This window comes from Rattus rattus, chromosome 16 (genome assembly GCF_011064425.1).
Source record: "Rattus rattus isolate New Zealand chromosome 16, Rrattus_CSIRO_v1, whole genome shotgun sequence".
NCBI lineage: Eukaryota > Metazoa > Chordata > Mammalia > Rodentia > Muridae > Rattus > Rattus rattus.
Window position 1 is genome coordinate 41,399,152 of NC_046169.1, and position 22,637 is coordinate 41,421,788.

The window sequence follows — 22,637 nt, forward strand, 5'->3', positions numbered from 1 at the left end:
GGTTAGATAGAGTAGATGGTGAGTGCTTGGATGGTTATGACCAGATGGGTGGGTTGGTGGATGTATGGGTGGATGGATGGATGAGTGGATGGATGGGTGGGTGAGTGGATAGATTGAGAGACCAACTCCAGAGAGGCTACACACTCACTCACAGAAAGACACTCAGAAAGGCAGAGAAAAGGTCAGAAGCTCCAGCTTCCTCTCCACTCAGTGTTGATAACAATTGCTCAGACTGAGGCCAAGCCCCAGACTATGCTTTGAACTGGCCTACCCCTGAGGTCCTCTCCTCACCCCGTAAGCTTGCACAGTGCATCCTGTCACAGTTTGAGGACACTGTTGAGCATTGTCACTCCACATGGAAGGCATCATTTTTATTCCTACTCCTCTGGAAGAGGCAACTAGAACCCAAAGAACACAAGTCCCTTGTTCTTGGCCTTCTGCAAAGGCAGAGCTGAGGCCAGGGTCCAGCCTTTGTCCTCACTGCTGATTTTAACTGCACAAAGGGGATTGCACACACACAGCAGGATGTAGGGAGGATGGACCTACAGGCTCACTCCAACTGCAGGAAAAGAACCTGCGGTTCTCAATCCAACTGGCAGTGGGCACAGGAGGTCCCCACTGACCCCCCTCCCCCAAACGAAGGCCAGGCATTATATGGCAGTAGACAGAGCACAAACCTGGGCACAGCTGGACCGTGCATGGTGTTGAGCGTGTCACCTCACCTCCCCACACCTCAGTTTGCTCTTCTTTAAAATGGGTCTGGCAATGGGGAAGATCCACCCCACCCCATAAGCTACTTCTGTTCCCGCTCTGACCCCAGCTGGATCTCCTTTCTGGTGACCTTCATCTGCCCGACACTCTCAACACTGTGTCTTCAGACTACTGCCTTTCCCCCCTTTACAGTTTGAGCACACAAGGAACTAGTTAACGCCTGCTGTGCGCTCAGTGGGTTGATAGTCTATGGCACTGTTGTGTCTCCCCTCCCTGACTAAGGGGTGACTGCAGTGATGGACTTCCAGCTGCCTGCTGGGAGTAGGGGAGAGGGTGAACATCCAAGAGGAGCCACCATGTCTCAGCCCAGAGGCAGCCACCTTGTTGCAAGGAAGGATTGTGTTTGGGGACAGGAGTCTGATTTTCAACCCAGGCCCGGCTTTGAATCCATCCACCCTATTACATCCTGGGTGAGTGGCTTTGGTCAAGCGGGTTCCAGGGGAGATATTGATGATCAGCACGATCACTGCCGATCATTATCCAATTGAAACAGAGACCACTCCAGAGTCTGGCAAGCTGTGGGTACTGACAAGCCTTCCTACCCTGCTCTCCTATCTCCGTTCTCCCCTCCGTGTTTCTGTATCCCTGCCCTCTGCTTCTGATCCTCAGGGTTTACTGAACGTCCTGCTAGTCCTAGGCAGGCCTGAGAGTGAGGGGGTGGGCCAGGCCCCTCTTCACAACGGGCCCACCCTCATGCTTCAAGACAGGACGGCATGTCATTCCCCTAGAGGAGGTACCAGGACTCCTGCGTGTCCTTCTCAAACACCCCCCCTCCCCACTTTCAGACACTTGACTGGCTGGGAAGGAAGCTTCCTTCAGCCCAGATGAGTATGGAGGAAAGAGGATTCCTTCCATCACCTTCAGCCCTCCAATCTGGGCTTCAGGCAAAGAGCATCCTAAGAGTGAGTGAGGGGGGCCTCAGGAACCAGGAGCAGAAGAGTCCCTCCTCCCTGCTCCCCTCCCACCTCCCATGCTCTCCCCTCACCACACTCCTTTTTCAGGGATTCCCAGTCTCTCCACTCTGCTAAAGACTTTTTTTAACCCCCAATTGCTACAACCTTCTCTCCATCTGCTCCCTGCTTGAGCAGAGTGTCAAAGTGGGGTGGGGGAGGGGAAGGCGTCTAACTTGGGGTGAGGGGCCTGGGAAGCCAGCTGGGCCTGTGAAACTCTGCAGAACAAGGAGAGCAGTCTCCCTTGGTGTGAGGCATCTCCCGCCTGGCCCTTGGCCAACGCCTGGCTATAAGTGGCTGCTTGTCTTCCTCACCCACTGCGCCCCATCTCCTCTGTTTATGGAAGAAAGACGCGTTGCTAGAGAATTTAAACTGGACAGAGGCAGTCAGAGGATGGGCCTAGACCCAAAGCTTTCACTGGGGGGATGGGGAAGGGGGAGGTAAAACAGGGCTCAGGCTCTGGAAGCTCGAAGGATCTGCAGGGCCCCGTTGAGAGTGCTAATGTAGCAGATGGAGCTGGAGTCATGACATGGGTGGTGGGTCTTCACCTAAGAGTCTGTGGCTGGGCGTTTCCAAGGTGAAGAACCTCTTGGTATCAGACAGGATTCCGTGGACCTGTGTATTGATCCAGCGAGGTCCCTGGATGCAATCGGTGTGGCTTCCTAGGTCACCAGGACTCTCTGTGGAAGCACCAAGGCATTCGGCGGATAGGGAAGAGTGGGGGAGGGGAGGAAAGGGTGGAGGCGGGTGGGGCCCTCAGGGGCCAGAGAGGGCTGTACAGTGGGGTTACAGGCCAGGCTGCTGGCAGACTGGGTTTGCAAGGACACATCGGGCACTCTTCCGCCTCATCTGACTGTCCCAGCATCCTCAAAGAGAGTGGGGACCACCCGGGACCGGGCGGCATCACCAACTTCTCAGGGCCGGAGGGCCAGGGTACCCCGGAACGGCCCTCGGCCGCCTCCTCGTGCTCACTTCCCTAGCTCGCTCGTTCGCTCTCTCTCTCCTGCTAGCTCGCTCGGGCCCCAGCCCCCGCCCTCCGCTCGCTCGCCGCCCGCGGCTCCTCCTCACTCGTCCGTCGCCCGCGCCCGGTGCAGCTCGGCCAGAGCCACGGCGGGCTGCGTGTCCGCCAGGAGCCGCTGCCCTGATCCTACTGCCCGGATCCCTCTGCCTGGATCCCTCTGCCTGAATCCCGCTGCACCAATCCCTCTGTCTGGACCTCGCTCTGGGGTCCGGCTGCTCAGAGCCTTCGGTCCAGATCTCTCCCTCTCCCTGGACCGCACTGCCTGATTCCGGCTGCCCGATCCTTCTGCCTTGATCCCACCGCACGGATCCCTCTGCCTGGACCCGCCACACGGATCTCTCTGTGCCGACCCCGGCTCCGTAGCTACAATGACTGTGGCACGGCCACAAGCCGCGGGACCCGACAGGATCTCTCTGCTCCTGGTCGCCTTGCTTCTGGGGAGCCCCGTGGCAGCTCGGGCGGAAGGTAAGCACCCTGAGGGCCCCGGCCCAAAGAGGGTAAAGTTGTTGCGGCTGACCCGAGCGGTCGGGGGTCTCGGCTGGTCCGGGAACACTCGCGCCACCCACGGGACCTTCCGGAATCCGGGGTGGGCACCTCGTCCCTGCCGGAGAGCGGAGGCGGGGACGCATCTGAAGGACTCCCGCCTTGGGTTGCGGGTCCTTCGTCGGTCTCTGGGCTGAGGACAGACTCCCTTTTGCAGTCCGGAAAAGCTTCCCGGAGAAGCTCCTGGGAGTGGGGTCTTCTCCAAACCTCCAGATTCTGGAAGCTCTCTGCAACTGCACCCAGGGCTGGCTGCCAGGCTATTCTGCCAAGCTCTGTGGAAGGAGATAGGTATAGGAAGCGGACAGCTGACTGCCTGTCTCCAGAACCCGATTCCCTCCCATCCCACCATCCCACGCTGTCTCGGACTATCCGGAGGGGTTGTCTCCTGGGTAGAACCCAGCCAGGTGTCAGAAAATTGGACTTGGGTGTGGCTTCCTCCGATGGAGGGATCTCAGGGCTCCCAGAAGTTGGTGAGAAGAGAGATGTTAGAACCTCGGGGGATGGGTTCCTTTTTTTACCCTCTACAGTTTCATGGATATTAGGAATGAAGAGAGGGTGCTAGTGAACCCCACGTGTTTGCTGCTTAGGAAGGAGGGACTGAGTTTGTGGAGATTGTCGGTTCCTTCATCTACCTGGGGTACACCTTCGCTCCACCCTGCTGGGGTCCCAGGAAGTTATAGTGAGATGCTGAAGTGTCGAGAGAAGGGAGGCAAATAACTCACCGAAACCTGACCCCACTCCCACCCTCACCCCCAGCCCCGGAGCTATGAGGTGAGCTAAAGACATCTGGAGAGCCTACTGTGTCAGCTATCGGGGTTGGACCACTTAACCTCCCATTCTCTTGGCAAGGTGTGACTCCTGTTTCCTCTCGTGGTAACTTACAAAACAAAGCTGGGAGTCTGCCTGAGCTGGTCACAGCCTGGGGCGCTCATCCCCCACCCCTGTCCATCTGGAGTTCCATTTCATTGGGGTCTTCTTGGTCTGGAATTCTGGAAACAGACACGCATTGCCGCTTCACCGCGGGGAATTCTGGGCCCCTGAATTCAGCACCAGAGTCCCCGGACAGCTCTCAGCTCCAGGCCCTAGCTCTGGGTCCCATCTCTTGCACACGGCCTGGAGTGCCCTCCTCAGCATACATTAGGCATTTTATTCCCAGTCTGTTGGGCCCAGAAATGAACAAGGGGAATGATTTGCCCTCCTTTATTTAACAGAAGATATAATTAAGAACACCTCCCGCCCCCACCCCTTGTGAGACAATGGTATTTCCAATTTACACCATGTCTGGGCAGCTTCCCTAGGAAAGATGGGAAAAGAGATTTGGTTTGAATCAATGGTCTCTACCCAGCATGCCCTTTCTTAATTAGCTGTCTCTTTCCAACAATCTCGTGGTGGCCTTGAACCGGATCCAGATTGCCCTGCCCCAGCTCTTAAACACACACACACACACACACACACACACACACACACACACACACACACACACACACACACACACACTGAACAAGCAGAACTCAAAGATGTCCAGAGGCTCACCATCTTCCCAAAGTGACCCTACCTCTGAGTTCGACATTCTTCTCTAAGGCACCACCCTGGGCATGGGGATGGGGTCTTAATGGCATGTAGGGAAATGTCACCCAAGATCAGAATCCTGTATCCTGATTCCTCAGTATGTGCCAGAGTGTAGGAGGGAGAGCAGGATGTGTGCGTTTGTGGTTTCAATTTTTAGACATTTTATATTTCGCAACTGCCCCACACCGTGGTTGGTGAGCATATAGTTTTAATTAACTTCAGGTCACTGCCAAATTAAAGTCCACCAATGTACTTCATCCAAAGGCTCGTTACTAACCGTGGGGGTTCCAACTGAGTCATAAGAAGGGAGCTAGGGTAGCCCACGGGCACTGCCAGTTCTCATGGTCCATTTGGAAACAATTGATCTTTTGCAATAAATTCTATTTTTAACCGGCAGCTCATATCCACAAACCAGAGAGGAGAGGCACCAGAGGAGCCCAGGGTTGCAGACTTGTCTTCCTGCTTGCGGTGCGAGGGGTGGGAACTTGTTGCAATGTTCCTATGCAGGGTGCCCATTCTCTGGGCCGTGGTTGCTGAGAATAAAATGTAGCTTGTTTTTTTTAAGAGGGCCTTTGTGGCCTAAGACGTGCACGTGAGAGTAATGCACATATAAGCTAAGACTACAGAGCCTGACGTTTCTTTTCTTTTTTCCCTTGGACTAACAAAGCAAATTCAGTATTTTTCAGTAAGCCTCTGACATGTAGTGATAGGTATCATTGTTACGTTGATGTACTTCCGTATGAATTTGCCATCCTTTCGCAAGGAGTTTTGGCTGCCCCCACCAGGGACGACCGGACCCAAACTTGAAAGATTCATCTTTTATTCACACAGTTCTGCTGGGCATTAGGGAACAATACCGACTTCCTTTCCTTCCTCTTCCGTGACAGAAAAAGATGTTTCCTGAACAATTTGGTTTATGACTTTGGGTTAGGAGTCCGTTCCTGCAAGCCGTTTTCAAGGGAGCGCAGCATACAGGTTCTCCTGTGTGCCGGTTGAGGTGGCATGGCAGGCCCATACTGCATACCTCCACTAGGGGCGCTCAAAGCTGCAGCTGGTGACTGAGGGCAGGAAGGAGGCAAACACGTGTATGTCCAATTGAAAGCTAGGGTGGTCCTCAGCCTGGTAGCTTGAGCACGTGGTTCTACACCCTCCGGCTGGAGGTACTTGGTCCTTATTTCTCAGGGAGAGATTACTGCCGGCTTTTGGCATACAGTGAAAAGGGGGATGCAGAGAGGGGAAGTTTGCAGAGGATGCTCTCCTGGAAAGTGTCATTGCAACTCAGACTCCAGCTCCCTTTTGGACTCCGCTATAGAGGCAATTGCAAAACGAGGGCCGCGCAAGGCTGCTCTGGTGAGCGGTCGGGCTGAATTTGAAAAGCAGATCAACAGGGTTCAGGAAAATTGTTTGAAAATCAGAGCTGCTTCAGCCCAAGAGCTCAGTCCGTTCATTGCTTAGGTGCGCTCGACCTTCAGAGAGATCATCTTGACTGGGACTCTATTCTGCCATCTGTGGGACATAAATAGAATGGGGGCTGATGGGATCAACCTGGAAGGGTAGTTGTAGGATTCGGTAAGTCGTGTAAAAAGGAACTAGCATACGTTCGCACACAGGCAATGGTTTCCTAGTCTCCTAAGAGCAAACTTCCTTCCAAACAAACAAACAAAGTTGGGGAGGAGGGCCAGCAGGCAGCCGTACTTGCCTGCCCACTGCCATTTAGAGAGGGGGATCTCAGTACCACACAGTGTACACTGCTTTTCTTCCCAGACACGAGACACTGCATGGCTTTGAACCCATGACCAGGAATCACAGTTAATGGCAACAAAAGATGACAGATTGGAAAGATGACATTAGAGGGCTGTCCTCTGTGCCAGTTTCTGATATGACTCGCTCTGTTAAAGCTACTGTAACCAAAAGGGTGAAAAAAAGAAAAAAGAAACCTCAGATTCTGTGGCTGGAATCCCTAGTCTATAAATCACAGTTCTGGCGGCTGGTAGTCCTAGTTCACGGAGTTTGTCTGGTAGGAACTGTCTTCCTGGCTTGCAAAATGTCCATTGTCTCATGGGGCTGCAAAGATAGTGGGGTCTGGTGCCCTCAGTTTGCAAAGGCTACAATCTCATTTTGGGGCTCAGCCTCCTCCCCCCTCCCCTCCCCCTCCCTTCCCCTCAGCTTCACCATAACTCAGTTGCTACTGATTGGTAATTTGTGTCTTTGATGTACTGATGGGAAGGGAATTGAGGAACACTCAGGGCACAACTTTCCTTTGCTGGGCACCACTTCCTGCACCCCAGCAAGAGATCCACAGGGTCCTAGCTGTCAGCTGTGTGCTTTAGTGGAAGGATGGAGCACTATGGAATCTGACGGGTGGCTGTGTGACTTTCCCCAGGCCTCCAGGGCTGGCCCTGGATGGAAGCAGCAGATACCAGGAGGCGAATTCTACACCAGGCAGGGAAACCCTGGAGCCGGCTTTACTCTTGGGGTTAAAAAGAGGAGAACAGGAGACAGCAGGAGGAGGGAGACAGGCACCTTTGATGATCCTCATCTCAAAGATATAGACTGTGATGGTTTCAATATGCTTGGCCCAGGGAATGGCACTATTAGGAGGTGTGGCCTTGTTGGAGTGGGTGTGGCCTTGTTGAAGTGGGTGTGTCGCTGTGGATGTGGGCTTTGAGGCATTGATTCTAGCTTCCTGGAAGATGAAGATATTAAGCTCTCAGCTCTGCCTGTGCCGTGCTTGCCTGGATGTTGCCATGTCCCCCCTACCTTTGATGATAATAGACTGAACCTCTGAACCTGTAAGGCAGCCCCAATGAAATGTTGTCCTTCTAAGAGTTGCCTTGGTCATGGTGTCTGCTCAGAACAGTGAAACCCTAACTAAGATGTAGGCCGTTGTCCTCCCTGTGCCCTGAATCTCAGGAGTTCCCTAGATGAAAGGGGGAAAAGGATGGTGACTGAGTCATTCATTATCCTTCGTTATGGATGGAGAGTGGCCTTTTCATAAAGGACTGGAGTCCAGCTGCTAAGGACAGACTGGTTCCCATGCGACTTCCCACTGGTTTGTATGTGGAAGCAGTTCTGAGGTGGCCATGACAATGACATAGAGCAGACACGCCGACTTTGTGGGGGGCTTGAAGCAGGGGCATGGGGTGCCTCTGCAGACCTGTGTGGACTCAATTAGCTGTAACAGACCGTGTACACAATGAAAACGCTAATTATGGAGTGTTGGTTTTGTTCCAAGCCTTGCACTGAGTGGTTTGTAAAGATCATGGAGCAAATCCTCACCACAAACCCACCAGGCAGAAGAGCGTGTTATGTTAGTCCTGCTGTGCAGATAAGGGAAACTGAGGCTCAGTCCTGTACTCTGCTCTCCTAACAGGGAGGGTAGGTGTCATATTTAGGAATCTCATCATGGGAGGCAAGAAATGAGAAGGGTGTCAGTGGACTCTGCTGGGATGCCTGTTTCATTACAACCAGTCTCTTGGCTGGTTGTGGCGGCACACCCATCATCCCAGCACTTAGGAAGCTAAGCAGAGGATTGCGATTTCCAGACCAGGCCATATAGTGTGTGTGTGTGTGTGTGTGTGTGTGTGTGTGTGTGTGTGTGTGTGTGTGAGAGAGAGAGAGAGAGAGAGAGAGAGAGATCTTGTGTGTGCTATCTTGTGAGTGTATTTGTGTGTACTATTGTGTGTGTATAATCTTATGTATGTGTTTGTGTATGCTATCAGGTGTGTATGTATGTGTATGTGTGCTATCTTGTGTGTATACTCTCATGTGTGTGTTTGTGTGTGATCTCATGTGTGTTATCTTGTGTGTGTGCTATCCTGTGTTTGTGCTGTCTTGTGTGTGTGTTTTCTTGTGTGTGTGCTATTTTGTGTGTGTATGTATGTGTGTGCTATCATGTGTGTTTGTGTGTGATCTCGTGTGTGTGTGCTATCATGTGTGTTATCTGTGTGTGTGCTATCTTGTCTATGTGTTTTCTTGTGTGTTGCCTTGTACGTGTTATCTTGTGTGTATGCTATCAGGTGTGTATGTATGTGTATGTGTGCTATCTTGTGTGTATACTCTCATGTGTGTGTTTGTGTGTGATCTCATGTGTGTGTGTTATCATTTGTGTTTGTGCTGTCTTGTGTGTGTGTTTTCTTGTATGTGTGCTATTTTGTGTGTGTATGTATGTGTGTATGCTATCCTATGTGTGTGTTTTCTTGTGTTTGTGCTATCATATGTGTGTGATCTCATGTGTGTGTGCTATCATGTGTGTGTTATCTTGTGTGTGTGCTATTTTGTGTGTGTATGTGTGTGTGCTATCATGTGTGTGTTATCTTGTATGTGTTCTATTTTGTGTGTGTGTATGTGTGTGTGCTATCATGTGTGCTTGTGTGATCTCATGTGTGTGCTATTATGTGTGTTATCTTGTGTGTGTACTATCTTGTATGTGTTTTTTCTTGTGTCTATGCTGTCTTGTGTGAGTGTGTGTGTGTGTTATGCAGATACAGTCACCTGTATACACAGGTGTGGAGACCAGAGGCTAACATTGGGTTTCTTCTTCAGTAACTCTCAACTTTTCTTTTGGGGACTGAATCTGGGGTTCACTGATCCAATGACACTGACTGACTAGTGAGTCCCAGGGGTCCATCTGCCTCCATGTCGCCAGTGGTGGAGTTGCAGACACACTTGCTTGCTGCTGACCTTCACAGGGTGCTGGGGTCTGCATTCAAATCCTCATGCACATCCTGCAAGCAATTTACCCACTGAGCAACTTCCACAGCCCCCAAATCCTATCTTCAAAATATACCTCTTGACACCAAGCCCCATGCTGTCTCCCTACCCAGAATCCCCTGACACAGCAGAAGCTGACTGGCGCCAGAGACATGGATGTTGAGTGCACTCTGGTGACTGGCACCATGCCTGGATGAGGAGGATAAACTGAGTCAGAAGTGAAGGTGTAGGGGGCAGTGCCAAGTTGCTGTGATAGTGACTGGTTGGTATGTCATGGGAACATGCTGTGGTTATAGTTCCAGGTCTTAGTCCTCCCAGCATCCTTCCTTTCTGTAGGTGGGGAAACTGAGACTTAGAGCAGCAAAGATTTCACCTCTAGCTGTCATCCAGAGGGAACCAGGGAAACTGTGAACCCAGCCAGTTCTGTGAGAATGGCTGCTTACTCTGGGTCCTGACCTGTTGTAGAATTATAACAAGGGGGTAGGGAGAACCTCACTTCCACCAAGGTACAGCTACCAGGTGTGGCCATCTCTGAGCTCACTAAGCACCAAAGGCTGCTGGGATGGAGATCTCAGTCAGCTAGAGTTGCACTAAGTTCTCAAGAACTTTGGAAAAGGAAGCTTGGGGTTTATTATGTGCAGCCAAGAAGCCAGGCCAGGGAATGACCCCAGCAGCCTTGGTTCACATGGAAACTGACTGAGATTCCTCATTAGTTGAAGAGAAATCAAAATACAGTTCGGCCACGTCCTAGCCACAAGCCAGAGTCTTTCCATCTGCTGGTGGATTGCAGCAAACATATTGCCAGATTCATGAGGCTGCCCTTACAGGACTGGGAAAAGGCAAATCAGGAGCTTGACACTCATCATGTAGTCAAGCTTCAGGAAGGTGTGGCTACTCTGGAAGCCAAAGACCCCCAAAATACCAACCTCCTTCTCTTCTCATGAGGGGAGATGGATTTGAGACAGTGTGAGTGTACTACATTCTTCTTTACATTCTCCCACACGATCTGTGTCTGTCAGCTGACATCCCTACCTGGGTTCTACAGAAGGGGAAAGTGTATCTCAGGAATTTCCCAGGCGCTTTCTCAGGATCTGTGATGTCTTGTTTTATGTCTACTTGAAACAAGTTAGAGTCACTTGGAAAGAGGAAACAGCAGTTGAGAAAATGCCTCCATCAGATTGATACGTGGCCAAACCTATGGTACATTTTCTTGGCGATTGATAAGGGAGCAGGGTCATCCCTAGGCTGGTGGCCCAGGGTTCTACAAGAAAGCAAGCCATGGAGAGAAAGCCAGTAAGCAGCACCCCTTCATGGCCTCTGCATCAGCTCCTGCCTCCAGGTTCCTGCCCTGCTTAAGTTCCTGTCGTGACTTCCTTCAGTGAAGAACAGTGCTGTGGAAGTGTGAGCTGAGTAAGCCCTTTCCTCCCCAAGTTGTTTTGGTCATGGTGTTTCATCACTGTAACAAAAACTGTAGACAGGGGTCTCACGGGCAATGCATGACAGTGGCAGGATTCAAACCTAGGATCTTCAGATTCCAAAGCCTAGCCTTGTTCTAGATGGTGAGCCATCCTGAAGAACCCTCTGTCAGCACTCCACACTGGGATGTGTCGGCTTGCCCTGCAACAGAGCAGTCACCCCAACTTTACTACAGGATGGCTCCTATGTGAAACCTATGTCCCCACAGCCCTGACTGTCAACCTAGGACAACCTCCTGTTGGCCCAACTGAGACCACAGATAATATTCCCAGTGGGAATGTTTCAGAGGCCGGTCTGGAGCTGTTTGCTGCAGCTCCCTGAGCCTTGGAGATTAATGTTCAACTGTGTGGATGTGTCCAGCTCGTTGCTCAAGAAAATAGTTTCTATTGCTGCTATGATGATTTGACTGGCCAACTCCTATTCATCCTTCAGCACCCCGTTCCTGTAGTTTCTTCTCCTGTGAAGCTACCAGTTGCTTCTCTTCTCTGGTTTCAGCCTCATCCTCCTTCTTCATCCCTCAGTGATGGGTAATTCACACACCGTTCGTTCACACGCCTCCCTTTCCTTAGGCGGTGTCCTCTTCCAGAGGCTTGGCTGGATGTTATGTGTCTGGCCCTCGGTGAAAGGGCGCAGACCATTTGTCAAAGATGCCAAATGACTTTCATCTTTGTGGTGAGCTGGGGTAGAGCCTCTCAGGTTTGTTCGGTCTCAGGCGGCCTCATCTTAAAAGACGGCAAAGACACGGTCCTCCCTCGTAGGGTGGCTGCGAGGAAAATCAATGAGGTAACGGAGGTGAGATTGCTGAAGGCATCTACAAGGAAAGGATGAACAGAGGGAAACCAGACATGAAGGAGGAGAAAAATACACCCTGTAGCGAGGGAAGACCCCACTTGGAGCAAAGCTGTACAACGACGGGTGTTCTGGAGGGACTCCGGAAGCCATCTTTCTTTCCAGAGAGTGTGCTGGGTACATTCAAGCTCATTGTCAGATAGAGACTCTGCAGATGCCCTACAGGTGGCCTTGGGTCTTCTCTTGGGTCTCAGGCAGCTCCAAAATCAGCACATGTCCCGCCGGATGCTGGGATAGCACAGCAACATTAATAAATGTCGGACTTCGGAGTCAGCAGCCTTGTTTTTTAATGTGCTGCTAGGTCCGTCCTTACAGGAGTTGCTTTGAGTCCTGAGCTGTGTAATGCCAGCCTTTCACGCTGTGCAACAAGCAGTCAGTGGGCCCCCACACGAATCAGTGTGCAACCCCTGCGGCTATGTGGCAGCCCCGGTTGTAGATGTGCACCACACCCCTACATTAATCTTCAAAAGGAGGGCACAGGATGCCCGCCCCCCATCTCATTCCCTGAAGATTTCTGAACAGCCCTCTACTTTCTGCACCCCTTTTAAAGCAGGTTTAGCAAGTTGTAAAGCTAATTTGGGGCCAAATGCCTTGGAAATTAATGCAAAATATGTGGAATCAAGCCTCATTTTCCAGGGCTTCGGGAGGGGAAATTTGCCTAATTTATGGCATAAATAAAAATAATGTGTCGAGGCTAATCTGCATACTTTTACTTCTATTGGGGTTAAAGACAAAGGTTTTCTTTTTATTATTTTGTCTTTGCTCTTTCTTCCTTTTGTTCTTGTACTTTTATCTTGTTTTTAAGGAGAGCCTGTGATCTCTCTTATTAGTCCAAATGTCAAAGGCATCAGCATGTAAACAGGTCCTCCACTATTCTCTGTTCCTAGCCTTCTCAACAATGAGGTGAGCATGACAATGGCCCCCAAGTGTGACTACAAGGAGGACTTACATGCTGAAGAACTCAGAGCCCAAGCGTGTACTCACATACAACAGGACCCTTGTGACAGGTGTGCAGGACAGGTGTGCAGGGCAGGTGTATCACCATCAGCAATAGCCACACCTGTTTAGAAGTCATGGCCTCCTTCCTGTACCCTGTGATCCTCCAAGGCAGAACGGAGCCTCGGTTTTCTCCATTGTCAGCTCTCGATACTACATGCAAGTGGGAATATGCCACCAGGGTCAATATTCAGAAAGTGTCTATGTTGGAGAGGGTGTGTGTGTGTGTGTGTGTGTGTGTGTGTGTAAGCACACTCACCTCTGCAAGCACAAACGGTGGTCAGAGGTCAACTTTGGATATGCACATCTTTTTCCATGACTTTTCATTTTACATTTTAAGACAGGGTATGTGACCAAGCCTAGCAGTGACAGTTGGGCTGTACTATCTGGATAATAAGCCACTGGTCCTCTCGTCCCCCACAGCTGTGATTACCAGAATGCACAGGTCATGCCTAGTTTTGAAGTGGGTTGACTAGGTGCCAGGCATCCAAACTCAGCAAGCACTTCACACTTAAGCTGCTGTCCTGGGGAAGTGGTTCTTAAACACACACACACACACACACACACACACACACACACAGAGAGAGAGAGAGAGACAGAGACAGAGAGACAGAGAGACAGAGAGACAGAGAGAGACAGAGACAGAGAGACAAAGACAGAGACAGAGAGACAGGGAGACAGAGAGAGACAGAGACAGAGAGAGACAGAGAGACAGAAAGTGGCAGAGAGAGACAGAGACAGAGAGTGGCAGAGAGAACTGGTGTGCTCCTTGAAAACTCAGGGCATCAGCAGGTCTCCCTTGGGTGTCTCTCACCTTTGCAGAGCAAGCATGTACTAGAGATGTAACCATGCCCTCCCCACCCACCTGCCCGGTTTATGAGCTGGGTATGGATGAAAGCTGAGCCTTCCCCGGCATCTCGAGACAGCAGTAGCCTCTCGGCTTATAATAACCACCAGGGACAGAACTCGCACTTTTATGATTCCCAGTAGATAAAACATTTTGTGTGGTGCTGAAGAGTGGCATGGCTTTACAACCTCACGTCTGTGCTCTCCTTCCCCAATTTAAGGCGTTTTACAATCTCCTTTAATAAAATTGAAGCGCTGAGCAAAAGGCTCGGGTCCGGGTGAATGCATCCCCCGCTCTCTCACTAGTAGCTGATGAGCAAAGATCAGCTCATCCTAGCCACAGGCCTTGGGACTTCCCTGAGCCTGGGCCCCCATGTGCATGAGGTCCTCTCTTGACCACTCATCTCCCTGAGCTCTAAATCAAGTAGCCCCAGGATGCCACAGAGGAGAGACTTGTGGAATGTACTAGAATCCCTATGGTTGTTTCATGGACAGGTCCACAGTCAATGATAGAAAGCCACTTCCTAGTGAAGTCAGGATTCGTTCATTCTTGAAGACCTACTGTCCATCTGAGACAGTCTAGCCGTGCTGAGTGGGTAGTAGGTGTGTGGGTCATAGCAATATACGAATAAGGAGTTTAACCTGAAGCTGAATTGTTTGAACCCGGGTGACATTCTACTGCACCGCCCCTCCCGTCCCTGGTGAACCAGTTAACTCCAAGCCACCAGCACCGGAGGCCCATGAACCCCAGGACTACTGTCCGCAGCCAAACAACCTGGCTCTCTTTTCGGTTTGCCCTCTTCTCATCCTTATAAACGACTACCTAGTTAATGCTCTCTAATGAGCCAAATAAACGTGTCACTTCCAGACAGCCTGCAATACCCATCCCAGAATTCACAGGGGTGGGAGCAGAGTCTGCTCTCTATGCGCCTGACTCCGTTGGTCACAGGAATGCACCTCCATTTCACTCTGGGCCAAGTGTGGGCAAACATACCCCGATCGATGCTGTGTGGCGGGGTCCAGAGGTGCAGCCGAGTGCATCTCATAAAGTATTAACCTGGACAATTGGTTAATGAGATTTGTTCCCAAGCAAATTAATGATCCCAGGTCCTGGGGGAGGTTGATCGTAAGCAGCAATGAGAAGAGCCGTTCCCGATGCATGGTGTGGGATCCTGCTACTGCGCCTGTTGTTCACAAGCAAAGCTGCAGAGCCTGTGCTGGGGAAAAATGAGTCCATTTTTCAGATGACAAAACTGAGGGCCACGGAGCTCCATGACACAGCTGCTTGGCTCTTTGCTTGCCCAGTATGACCTCACCTGAGGTGTTCATTTACACCTCTGATTCATACACACTGGTGGCCTGCCATTCACAGTGGTCTGTAACTAGCGGTCTCTTTTTACTGATCTCTTTTTTTGTGGTTGTAGTAAGATACAGGATTCCTCACAGATACCCGGCAAACCCTTCGAATCCTACTGCAGCTGCCTCCCTCCTCCCACCGCCTACCTCATCCTCACTGAACCTGATAGGTGTGTGGTCTCCTCATTCACAGTGTTTGAGCATCTCTTTGCCAGGAGGCCATCGAAAAGGCAGGGCCTGACACAGTGACTCATCCCTAAACAGCAAACAGTTCTGTTGTGTGGCTCCTTCCTGGGCTCTGCTCTGGCCGTTGGAGCAGGAGAGAGCAATACCACCCTCTGGGATCGTTGACTTTCTCAGATCTACCCACCACTCATTCACAGAGGCCACCCGTGCATGCCGTTCAGTCCATTGATACTCATTAATATTTCACGAGCTGCGCTGAATCTTCTTAGCATTTACATGGTGGGGTTAGTGATGCCCATGTGTTCTTGGAGTGTCAGAGACAGGGTGGGCATGCTTGCCTGTGACCACACAGCATAGGAACATTGGGACCAGCTGGTGAAGTGTACTGTATGATTTTGGAGTTGTTGCTATTCTTCTCTGGGCCACCATGTCCTCATCTCTGGAGTCTGTGTTGAATCAGTAGAAATCACATAGGATATTTGGTAAGACCCAGAAGCCCTGGTAACACCATGTCCACTACCTGGAAACCACAGGTGGGCTTCTCACGCTGGCTTCTGGGTATTTCTGGTGCTTTGGTAGACTGTGTGTGTGAGTGTGAGTGTGTGTGTGTGTGTATGCGTGTATGTGTGTATGTGTGTATGTGTGTATATGCGTGTATGTGTGTATATGCGTGTACGTGTGTGTATGTGTGTTCACGTGTGCATGTTCATGTGTATGGGCTTGATGTTGACACTGGTGTCTTCCGTCATTGTTCCTGGCCATATTGTTTGGGGCAGAGTCTCCTACTGAATGTGGGGGTCACCAGCTCAGTGAGGAGAACTGGCCAGTTAGCTCCAGGGTCCTGCATGTGTGTGCCTCCCTGGTTCTGGAATTTCAGATGTGTGTTTCTATGATCACATTTTTTATGTGGGTGTGAGAGACTCAAACTCAGCTTCTCAAGATTGTGAGGCAGCAAGCTCTTCCCTGACTGAGCCGTCTCCCCGGCCTAGACGGCTGGTCACTAGCTATCCCCTCAGTGTGCGGTTGTTACATTTATGTTTATGTTCAGTGAAGCCTGCACATTGGCCCTTTGAGCCAGCCCTACCTGTACAACTGCCACTGAGGCCTGAAGAGATGGGCTGACTAGCTGCAGCTCACACAGTAGGTATGAGTCCTGCCTCTGTGAATCTAGAAGGGTCACCTTTACCCCAGTGACATGAACGGGGTAGATTATCCTCCCAGCCCACCTTACTCTGTTCTCAGTGCAGCCAAATTCCCGTGGCCCCTCTTTCTGAAAAACCCAGTTAACTCTTTTAATGAGCCACAGAGATGTGGACTGTGACGTGTGTGGTCAATCACACGCTGACCTCCTGCGTGCTGGGTGCAGGTCTGCTGTGTTCCAGGGACAGCATGGCGAGCATGAGCCCATCAGCCTGCTTCTTTGCTCCTTTGCTTGCAAGAGAGCAGCTGCAGCTGGGGTAGGTGGGTGCCCCTGCCTCACTCCATGAAGAAGTGGTCTGAGCCTAAGCATCTTAACAAGTGATATAAAGCGAGTGAGGTTGGGTCCCCAAGAAGAGGGCAGGGCAGTTCAGAGGTGATGTTAAAGAGAAAGGTTGCTCCAGGCTGGGGAGATGCCTCAGAGTCTAACATGTTTCTGCACTAGGAAGGGACAAGAGTTTGGGTCCCCAGAACTCACATAAATGCCAGTCCTCAAAAGGCAGAGATGGGTCCTAGCAAGCAGGCTAGGTAGGGTAGTTGAATTGGGAGCTCTGGGTTGAGTTGTGAGACCTTGCCTTAGTAAATATGGTAGAGAGCAATCAAAGTAGACCTCAACACTAATGCCAGGCCTTCACACACACACACACACACACACACAAACACACACACCACATATACACCACACATACACACACAAACACACACATACACGACCCACATACACACACCACACATATACACCCACATACACACATACACACATATACACATATATACACACATACACACACATATACACACATATACACATACACACACATACACATACACACACACACACACATACACACACATACACACACATATACACACACACACACTCACACACATACACACATACACACACATACACATACACACACACACATACACACATACATATACACACATACTCACACATACACACACATACACACATACACACAGATATACACACATACACACAGATATACACACATATACACACACTCACACACATACACACACATATACACACATACATACATATACACACATACACACATACACACATATACACACATACACACATATACACACATACACACATATACACACATACACACACATATATATACACATACACACAGATATACACACATACACTCAAATATAAACACATACACACACACACACACACACACACACACACACACACACTGACACAAGCACACTAGGAAACAAAGGCATCCCTGAGGCCAGGTGGAGAGTACAGACTGAGTGGATATGCTGTGTTTTCAAATACTCGATATCAAGAAGAGGTGGCCTTGCTAAAATGCTATGATTTGAAGGTGCAGTGTCCCCTACGAGTGCCTGTATTTGAAGGCTTTCTCCCCACCTGCTGGAGCTGTCTGGGAGACTGTAGGACCTTCAGGAAATGGAGTATCATCAGGGACTAGGGGAAGTAGGTTTATAGAACCAGGCATTCAGGCTTTTATAGAACCAGCCCCTCATCCTCTGCTCCCTGGTTCCTGACTGTGGACATAACTTGAGCAGCCATCTCACACTCTTATCCTCACACCCTCCTGGTTTCCACAGGCTACCTTCCTAAACCGTGAGTCAGCATAGATCCACCTCCCCCTTAAGTTACGTCAAGTATTTGGTCCCAGCAATGAAAACCCTTTTAACACTAAGCAGATGTGTGGAGGTCTTCCTCTACATTGGGCTTGACACAAGGTTCTGGAAACTGAGGTGTTAGACAGACAAAATTGTCAAAGTAGAAGAGACAGGACCCCTCAGGAACATGTGAACAGATGGGAGATGAGAAGAGGGTCTATCTAGCTCAGTTCACAAGCAGGGTAGGGCCTGTTTGAGCTGGAAAGAAATGTTGTTTATGAGGCAGGCAGGGGCATTGATGAACAGGCCAGGTCCCCCGAGAGCTCCTTGACAGTTTCCAGACCCTGTGTTCCCCGTAATGTAGCCCATGAGCTGCTTTGTGCCCCAGCTAAGGTCGAGACATTGAAGTGCTGCCCCTAAAGCCCTCTCTGGGTACAACCTTTCTCCAGCACAGGAAGGGAAGGGCGGGTGGGTGTTCAGAGGCTGCTGGAAATCCACAGGCTTCTAACCTGGCTGGAGTCTCTCACCCTTGCCCTCTCCCCTACGTGCCAACCACTTGGAAGCCCTTCTTTGTTCCTCCCTGAATATCTCGAACACAGAAAAGGCAGCAGAGAAGGAACTAGAAGGTTATCAATTAAGGCATATGATAATTAGTTCACAGTCCCTCCTCCTGAATCCTGATCAGACCAGACAAAAAGAATTGGATGTATGCTACCTACCATTTACTGCCTGCCCAACGACACTGGGTAAATTAAATGACATTTATGGTACAGCTTAACTATAAAAATGTGCTTGGGGCAGAAATTAGACGTAGCGAGCTTGTTCTGGCAAAAGACATTTTTATAAACGCACGAACACCTGAACCAATTTGGAGGGCCTGTCGTTTTGATTTAAAGCAGCGATGGACGACGCCGGGCTGATCCCTATAGAGAATGTGTGATTATCCGGATGAGAGAAAGCTTGCAATGCCAGCGTCCACAGGGGTCTGTCTCAACTCAATAGCACCATGAGAAGAGTGGGACTGACCTGTGACTGCAGCTTTGTCCCTGCATAGGCACCACACACATCCCCCAAGTTGTCCAAACATCCCCTCCTCCAAAGAGCCCTCCCAGGCCTGTATGCTGAATTAGCAGCATCCCAACCTTTGAGCTAACTACTGTTGCTCAATCCCAGAGCTTAATGGCTTGAAATAACAGGAGTCTCATGAGTCTGTTATTGCACTGGGATCAGCATGGAAGCTGCTTCACTGCACGGGGTACTTAGCAGAGCCCAGGGCATCCAGAAGCTTCAGTGGGCTGGAAGGTCCTTGGGGATCACCCTTGATAACTCTGCTCACCTGGACCTGTAAGTGGAGATCCCCTCCTATACACCCTGCCCCTGGCTTGGGCTTCTCCCAATGTAGCCCCATTCAAGGAGTCAGGGGTGGGCTTGTCTAGTAGAAAAAAAAACCAAAGTTGTCCTCAGAGGCAGCATTAGGTTGTTCACGCTGCATTCTTGAAATCAAATCAAATTCCTGAGGCAAACTTGGATTCAAGGGGGTGTGGCAGAGACCCTGTGGCCTCTTTTCCCTTCCTTGAGGTATTGTCCCTTCCTCGAGGTGGGCTGTCGACCTGACAGGTGCTACACTGTGCTCTCCTTTCCACTCTGAGTTGTGGGTTTCTCCATGTCTGTTTATTCAGAGAGGAAAGCCCTTGGCTTGTTTGTTTTTGAAATGCTGTGGATTCGGCAGAAATACCACAATCCTGCATGCTTACTTCAAGTACAGTCCCTCTTGACCCGAGAGAGTACTCTAAAATGTGGTGGGATCTAGGGGTATTAGTATTCATTTATAGAGTTGGCGGCTATAATGGTGGCAGGTCGTCATAACAAGGATTAATATCAATCATAAGTATTAATAACGGAGGAACTCCAATTGCTTCAGCACTAACAGATGCGGCTCTGCCTACACTTAAACCGCGTTTGGCTTTTAGAATAGGCTTCTATTTTCACCCACTTCCTCCTCAGCCTGACCAGAAACCTTGTGAGCCCCACAGAGACATCCATAAGAGGCCTGTTTACACATATGGAAACTGAGGCAGCAATCAGATCCATCAGCTTGCTTGCAGATTGTTTATAGGGCGCTTACTATGTGTTCCTCACAGAAGAAAGTCAAGGTCCTGCAGCGATGCCGTGAGACTGGTGCCATGTCATGGATGACCGTGTCACGGTTGAAGAGACAATCGTGCAGATGTGAACTCCTGTGCATGGCTTCACAGCTGAATTCACCTAGAACTCAGAAGTCCCCAGATCTTTCCAGAAGGCTACCCTCACTTTCTCCCAGATCATTGGTAGGGAAGAGGAGTGAGATGTGGTCTCACCGTGTAGGCCAAAAAAACCTTAAACTCACCATGTAGCCTCTACCTCAGGACCCTCCTGCCTCAGCTTCCAAACACTGGATTTACAGGTGTGAATCACAAGTCTAGCCTCTAAATCCTATTACTTTGAGCTGAGATCGGAGATAACCTCTGTATAGAGAGGGCATGCCAGTGTCTGAGGAGATGTCTCAGGAGATACGGCACTTGCTGCACAAACCTAAGGGTCTAAGTTTGATGTCCAGAACTCCAGTGAAAGAGGAAGCCTAGGGGAACCCGCTTCTAAATCCCAGAGAGCTTCAGGTCCCAGCGAGAGACCCTGCCTCAAAACCAAGACATGTTTGAAGAACTGCACTGTGACCTCTGACCTCACCACACACATGTACACTCACCCACAAACACCCACACATACAACATGCTAAATTAATTTAGGAAAAAGGCCCACAAAATACAACTGAGGGCTCTACCTTGCCAAGACCCTCCAGTTATCCAGCCATTGGTCACGACCCTTTTTGGGCACATGAAAGCATTCGTTCTTGGTCCCTGTCCTGCCGTTGAGCACTACTGATGCTGATGTGAGCGAATACTAATTATCTGCCTGTGAGTTCCCAAAACAGAACCCTGTGATTTTGGAGCATTTTCTACACAGCCCAAGTTCAAGTCTGAAAGGCAGGTTAGTTCAGGGTTATGCATGTCCAGGCTACCTGAGTTCAAATGCTTCCCTGTCCAGTTGTGAACTGTAGAGCCACAGAAACATTATTTCATTTCCTGGTGCCTCAGTTACCTCATAATTAATGGGGGTTCATCGGTGTGTGCTTCACAGGGTTGTGGAGGTACTTAGGCCCCACAGAATGCCGTGGCTTGTGGACTCGTCCTTGAACAAACCACTGCGGCTACTGTGTGCTTCAGGAATCCATCCCCCACCCCTGGGTTTCCAGGATGTGGACTGAGAGAAAAAGACAGAAAATGGGAAAGCCATCAGCCGAGAAACACCACAGGAGCACCAAGGAGATGTCAGGGAATTGAGGACCTCCCTCTTCTCCTGTTGTGTCTCAACTGACAACACCCCAGGGACTCAGGGAGTGAGCACAGAATAAAGTACCACTGAGTTAAGCAGACGCTCTTCCATGGAAGAGATGGAAGAGTGATATGAGACCGCCCTGCCTCCTGGACAGCAGGGAACTGAAGGAAGACGCTGGGGTTCACGGCAGGAGCTACTCTTGGTTATAAAGCTCACTCTCACACCAGGGCCAAGAGACTGGAGCTAGAGATCTACGAAACAGCCATGACCCAGTGACAGCTCCCAACCTGACACCAGCTGAGCCCCTTCCATTCCCAAGGCCTCAGTCTCCTCACCCATAAATGGCAAGATTGGATTGCACAGTCTCTCTCTCTCTCTCTCTCTCTCTCTCTCTCTCTCTCTCTCTCTCTCTCTCTCTCTCTCTCTCCCTTTTGTATTTATTATATAAATATAATGTAGCTGTCTTCATGCACACAAAAAGAGGGCATCAGATCTCGTTACAGATGGATGGTTGTGAGTCACCATGTGGTTGCTGGGATTTGAACTCAGAACCTCTGGAAGAGCAGTCAGTGCTTTTAACCACTGAGCCATCTCTCCAGTCCAGGATCACACAGTCTCTAGGATGCTTCCACACTTGACCTTGGGCAGACACTGGAGTGTTAATGCTTTTCCTGAAGGACAAAGTGTGAGGAGCCAGGGGACAGCCACAGACCCACTGTGTGACTCTGCGGAAGTCACCTCACCATTCCCTCCATGTGTCCTCCCGGTGACCTGTCTGTGTCTGTCCACGTGTCCACCCATCAGGATCTCCTACCCATTCATTGTCTATTCTACCCTTAGTCATCACCTAAGCATCTTTCTGACCTTCTGTCCATCCATGCATCCTCAATCCATGCGTCTGTTAACCCATCACCTGTCCATCACCCCGCCATCTGTCCATTACTGGGACATCTATATAGATGGTCATCTCTATCACTATTGCCTCCGTTAGGGTTTTACTGCTGGGAACAGACACCATGACCAAGGCAACTCTTATAAAAGACAACATTTAACTGAGTCTGGCTTACAGGTTCAGAGGTTTAGTCCATTATCATCAAGGTGGGAACATGATAGCATCCAGGCAGGCCTGGTGCAGGAGGAGCTGAGAGTTCTACATC

At 50.3% G+C, this 22,637-nt stretch overlaps 1 protein-coding gene across 3 annotated transcripts in view; it reads left to right on the top strand.

The window, feature by feature from the left end:
• The first annotated feature begins 2,103 nt into the window (after positions 1–2,103).
• Positions 2,104–22,637, top strand: part of Sez6l (seizure related 6 homolog like) — a 157,366-nt gene continuing 136,832 nt past the window's right edge. Inside the window, exon 1 of one of the 3 annotated variants that reach the window (XM_032887244.1) lies at positions 2,104–3,207. In XM_032887244.1, coding sequence (XP_032743135.1) covers positions 3,111–3,207 — 97 coding nt within the window. In that variant the 5' untranslated portion in view covers positions 2,104–3,110. The remainder of the gene's footprint in view (positions 3,208–22,637) is intronic. The other 2 variants (XM_032887242.1, XM_032887243.1) reach the window with 2 other exon arrangements.